General features: G+C 45.7%; 2 protein-coding genes across 2 annotated transcripts in view; one reads left to right on the top strand and one right to left on the bottom strand.

The window, feature by feature from the left end:
- The window catches only part of LOC121640417, a 1,195,287-nt gene that overhangs the window by 898,055 nt on the left and 291,278 nt on the right, over window positions 1–5,954 (bottom strand). The window lies entirely within an intron of this gene.
- LOC121640546 (atrial natriuretic peptide-converting enzyme-like) overlaps window positions 4,800–5,954 on the top strand; it is a 34,229-nt gene continuing 33,074 nt past the window's right edge. The window contains 1 exon segment of the mRNA XM_041986371.1: window positions 4,800–4,924. Within this exon segment, the coding sequence (XP_041842305.1) occupies window positions 4,862–4,924 (63 nt within the window). The 5' untranslated portion in view covers window positions 4,800–4,861.

Genomic DNA, 5,954 nt, shown 5'->3' with positions numbered 1-5,954 from the left:
TTTTACTGTCGCAGCCGAACACGAATGTTGATCTTCTACAGAAACGTGACTGGATCTCTGTTGTTTCCATGCAGCTGTTAGCAGGCGACGGGCGACGGTGAGCAGCTCGCTGCTGAACACTACACATTAAACTCCATCAGCAAGCAGGGCCGACAGCTTAGAGACGACCTGAGTTTTATGTAAACACAAACACAAAAAGATCACAGAGAGATTTCCTGTACCAGCAAGTACTGAGCTAAAGCACATTTGTAAGTCCAGGGGACAGTTCCTCAGGACCGGCAGACTGGGGCGGTGGTCTCTAACTACAGGGGGTGCTCGCTCCTCAGCCTCCCTGGTAAGGTCTGTTCAGTGATCCGTCGGGTAGTCAAACCTCGGGTTGAGAAGGAACAGTGTGGTTTTCGTCTCGGTCATGGATCAGTGGACCAGGGTCATGGAGGGGACACATCAACCACCTGAAAGCACTGATAGAGCTCAAAGTTTTTACCACACAAGCAAACCAAACTGAAACAAGCCTGTGAACACTGACTTTCACCCAGGATTTTACTTCTCCAGGTGAGCGTTGAAGCTGAGAGCTGCTTCCGCTCCACCTACAGCAATTTGCTGTTAACACCATGCCAAGGAGGAAAGACATTAACCACGATCGTAGAGAAGAAAAGAAAGACATCAGCCATGGAGGAAAGACCTCAGCCACGATCGTAGAGAAGAAAAGAAAGACATCAGCCAAGGAGGAAAGACCTCAGCCACAATCGTAGAGAAGAAAGACATCAGCCAAGGAGGAAAGACATCAGCCACAATCATAGAGAAGAAAAGAAAGACATCAGCCAAGGAGGAAAGACATCAGCCACGATCGTAGAGAAGAAAGACATCAGCCAAGGAGGAAAGACATCAGCCACAATCGTAGAGAAGAAAGACATCAGCCAAGGAGGAAAGACATCAGCCACAATCGTAGAGAAGAAAAGAAAAACATCAGCCAAGGAGGAAAGACATCAGCCAGAGAGGAAAGACATCAGCCACGATCGTAGAGAAGAAAAGAACGACATCAGCCAAGGAGGAGAGACATCAGCCACGATCGTAGAGAAGAAAAAGACATCAGCTAGGGAGGAAAGACATCAGCCACGATCGTAGAGAAGGAAGGAAAGACATCAGCCAGGGAGGAAAGACATCAGCCACGATCGTAGAGAAGGAAGGAAAGACATCAGCCAGGGAGGAGAGACATCAGCCACGATCGTAGAGAAGGAAGGAAAGACATCAGCCAGGGAGGAAAGACATCAGCCACGATCGTAGAGAAGGAAGGAAAGACATCAGCCAGGGAGGAGAGACATCAGCCACGATCGTAGAGAAGAAAAAGACATCAGCTAGGGAGGAAAGACATCAGCCACGATCGTAGAGAAGGAAGGAAAGACATCAGCCACGATAGTAGAGAAGGAAGGAAAGACATCAGCCAGGGAGGAAAGACATCAGCCACGATCGTAGAGCAGAAAAAGACATCAGCTAGGGAGGAAAGACATCAGCCACGATCGTAGAGAAGGAAGGAAAGACATCAGCCAGGGAGGAAAGACATCAGCCACGATCGTAGAGAAGGAAGGAAAGACATCAGCCAAGGAGGAAAGACATCAGCTACGATCGTAGAGAAGGAAGGAAAGACATCAGCCAAGGAGGAAAGACATCAGCTACGATCGTAGAGAAGGAAGGAAAGACATCAGCCAAGAAGGAGAGACATCAGCCACGATCGTAGAGAAGAAAAAGACATCAGCTAGGGAGGAAAGACATCAGCCACGATCGTAGAGAAGGAAGGAAAGACATCAGCCAGGGAGGAAAGACATCAGCCACGATCGTAGAGAAGGAAGGAAAGACATCAGCCAAGGAGGAAAGACATCAGCTACGATCGTAGAGAAGGAAGGAAAGACATCAGCCAAGGAGGAAAGACATCAGCTACGATCGTAGAGAAGGAAGGAAAGACATCAGCCAAGGAGGAAAGACAACAGCTACGATCGTAGAGAAGAAAAAGACATCAGCCAAGGAGGAAAGACATCAGCTACGATCGTAGAGAAGGAAGGAAAGACATCAGCTACGATCGTAGAGAAGGAAGGAAAGACATCAGCCAAGGAGGAAAGACATCAGCCACGATCGTAGAGAAGGAAGGAAAGACATCAGCCAAGGAGGAAAGACATCAGCTACGATCGTAGAGAAGGAAGGAAAGACATCAGCCAAGGAGGAAAGACATCAGCTACAATCGTAGAGAAGGAAGGAAAGACATCAGCCAAGGAGGAAAGACATCAGCTACGATCGTAGAGAAGGAAGGAAAGACATCAGCCAAGGAGGAAAGACATCATCTATGATCGTAGAGAAGGAAGAAAAGACATAAGCCAAGGAGGAAAGACATTCGCTATGATCGTAGAGAAGAAAGGATAGACATCAGCCAGGGAGGAAAGACATCATCCACGATCGTAGAGAAGGAAGGAAAGACATCAGCCAAGGAGGAAAGACATCAGCCACGATCGTAGAGAAGGAAGAAAAGACATAAGCCAAGGAGGAAAGACATTCGCTATGATCGTAGAGAAGAAAGGATAGACATCAGCCAGGGAGGAAAGACATCAGCCACGATCGTAGAGAAGGAAGGAAAGACATCAGCCAGGGAGGAAAGACATCAGCCACGATCGTAGAGAAGGAAGGAAAGACATCAGCCAGGGAGGAAAGACATCAGCCAAAGAGAAAAGACATCAGCTATGATCGTAGAGAAGAAAGGATAGACATCAGCCAGGGAGGAAAGACATCAGCCAAGGAGGATAGACATCAGCCAGGGAGGAAAGACATCAGCCAAGGAGGAAAGACATCAGCCAATGAGGAAAGACATCAGCCAGGGAGGAACAGACATCAGCCACGATCGTAGAGAAGAATGGAAAGACATCAGCCAGGGAGGAAAGACATCAGCCACGATCGTAGAGAAGGAAGAAAAGACATAAGCCAAGGAGGAAAGACATCAGCTATGATCGTAGAGAAGAAAAGAAAGTCCTCTTCACTTCCACCAACCTCCCTCACCATCTGTTTACAAGAAATTCATTCTTGGTTTTCATCCAACTTCCTCAAACTCAACAGTTCTAAAACAGAAGTCCTCCTGGTAGCACGCCCCACACTCTCTCCAAATCTAACAGTTATCCAATTTCCATAAACAATTCAACTGTCCTTCCCTCCCCTCAGGTAAAGAGTCTGGGTGTCGTCCTCGACAGCACACTCTCTTTTCATTCCCACATTAACAGTATCACCCGGTCTGCATATTTTCACTTAAGAAACATTTCTCGTCTCCGTCCCTCCCTCACCCCCCACACCACTGCCATCCTCGTCCACAGTCTTGTTACTTCCCGGATTGACTACTGCAACTCTCTTCTCTTTGGTCTCCCCAATAAATCCCTCCAGAAACTGCAGCTCCTCCAAAACTCTGCAGCACGCATCATTACACAGACCCCTACTACTCACCACATCACCCCCATCTTACAACAACTTCACTGGCTCCCCGTAAAACAAAGAATTAACTTTAAAATTCTCCTCATTACATTCAAAGCACTCCACCATCTGGCTCCTCCATATATATCTGATCTCCTGCACATTGCCACTCCGATCCGTTCACTTCGCTCCTCCTCTTCTCTCCAGTTTTTTGTCCCCCCTGCCCGTCTCGCCACCATGGGGAGCCGAGCATTCAGCCGCTCTGCTCCCCACTGCTCTGGAACTCTCTTCCCCCTGACATCCGTACCATAGACTCTCTTCCTCTCTTCAAATCACAACTCAAAACACATTTGTTCAGACAGTCCTATGCCATCTAGTCATTCTCCATCTTTCTGTTGTCCTCCATTCTGCTTAGTTTTGTACTTATTGTTTTAACTGTTTTAATGTTTGTTCTGTACATAGTGGTTTTTAAACTATTTTAATGTTCCTTTGTACAGTGTCCTTGGGTGTTTTGAAAGGCGCTTTTAAATAAAATGTATTATTATTATTATTACTATTATTATTATTATTATTATTATTATTATTATTATTATTATTATTATTATGCTGTTGTAATTCATTATGAAAGACCACTTTCAGGGTCTGGGGGATCTGAAACCAGCAAATCATTTTATAAATTTAACCCAGCAAATCATTTTATAAATTTAAACCAGCAAATCATTTTATAAATTTAACCCAGCAAATCATTTTATAAATTTAACCCAGCAAATCATTTTATAAATTTAACCCAGAAAATCATTTTATAAATTTAAACCAGCAAATCATTTTATAAATTTAACCCAGCAAATCATTTTATAAATTTAAAGAATCATTTTATGATGAGGACCTGGACCCCTGGCAGTCACCGAGCAGACCCTGGACTTAACAAAGGAGTCCAGGGGTTCGGTGACTGTGCTGCAGCAGTCTGAATAGTTTTTCTTTTTTCTGAACTGCTGAACTTGTAAATACTTGTTCTCTGACTGACTCTTAGCCTACTAACTCACCCGTTAGTAAGAGTCAGTGAACGCAGCATCAGTTTGAACTGTCAGTGTAGTGTTGCGTTTGAGGGTCATGTAACTGAGCGATTTAAAAACATTTAGGGAAACTATAGACTGGGGACCCACGCGCTTTAATATGTGTGTGTGCGCGTGCGCGGAGTCCCACGTTAAGGCCTCCTCACGTGCAGACTACCTGAGCTGCGTGCGTCCGCGCGCGTGTGTGTGTGAGGGAGAGAGGAGTGGTGGAGCGGCGCTGGCAGTGAACGGAGAGAGAGAGCGGCGGGGCGGAGCCAGCGGGTCTCGTGCTCGGTTAGTTAGCGGAGCAGCTCGCGGGCGGCAGACAGAGGGATGGTCTCGCGCTCGGCGGCGGGCAGCAGCAGGTCATGTTGTCCGCGCGGAGGGAGACCTTCCCGCGTGTCACCTTCAGCGGAGCGGCAGCTGCGACGGTGAGTCTCTCTCTCTCTGTGTCCGTGGAGCTCTCTCTACCTCCTGTCCCCGCTGTCCTCGGTCTGTCCTCTGTCTCATCATGTCTGTGTCCTCAGCGGTGAAAATGTGATGTTCTCTAACAGATTACAGGTGAATCATTTCTCAGATCATCTCCAACCTGCTGGACAGTAAACCTGAACCAAGCTGCTTTTTACAGATGAATCCCCTGGCAGTGAACACACCACCGAGGTCAAACTCTTCTGGAAACTTTCTGTATTTCATTCATGGTTTTATTGAACAGTTTAAATGTGGTTGTGGATGATTTCAGGTTGTTGTTGTTTACCCCTCCATGGTGTAGATTATTCTGCAGATAATCCAGAAACGGTTGAAGTCTGAGACCTTAATCAGTTACAGGAATGTAATCGTAAGCAGAGGGTTCAGCCGCCTCTTTCACGCTCCATAATCGCTTTATTTTCCTTCTCTGCTGCTGGAACAACCTCTGAAACCTTCTCTGAAGTTTCTTCTGATGAGTTTATTCACCAACACGGCAGCTTGGACCGAGTCAGAACACCGAGATGAGGGTTCAGTACCAAAGAATAATCATCTCCAGCTGTTTGTCCAGTAAAATGGGATTTTCTCCTCCAGCCTGGTGGTTCTGCTCATTTCTTACCTGGTAAAAGCTGAGGATTTGCCTTTTAACAAACACAATTCTTCCATTTTTAGTCTTTGACATTAAATAAATGTATAAATTTACTCTCAGACAAATAAAAATTCTTTATTAATCCTCAAAGGGAAATTATAATGATAATAACAGTAAGAATTAATAAATAAAAGGAAACTGCATTAATATTTCAAACTTTACATAGCAGAGAATTTAAGTCCAGTAAAACATGCTGGAGTTCTAGACCTCTGACCCAGAGAAGAGGCGAGGAAGCCAGATTAGCAACAGTATGTTTATTCGTGGTTTCCTCTGGTTGTCCTCTTAGTGGTGCTCCCAGTGATTGTCTGCTCTGCTTTATGGCAGCAGCCTTAAGGTTCTCTGCAAGTGTA

Source organism: Melanotaenia boesemani, chromosome 5, assembly GCF_017639745.1.
Source record: "Melanotaenia boesemani isolate fMelBoe1 chromosome 5, fMelBoe1.pri, whole genome shotgun sequence".
Classification (NCBI taxonomy): domain Eukaryota; kingdom Metazoa; phylum Chordata; class Actinopteri; order Atheriniformes; family Melanotaeniidae; genus Melanotaenia; species Melanotaenia boesemani.
The sequence above is the reverse complement of the archived record's forward strand: the minus strand, read 5'-3'. Positions and strand labels throughout refer to the sequence as shown.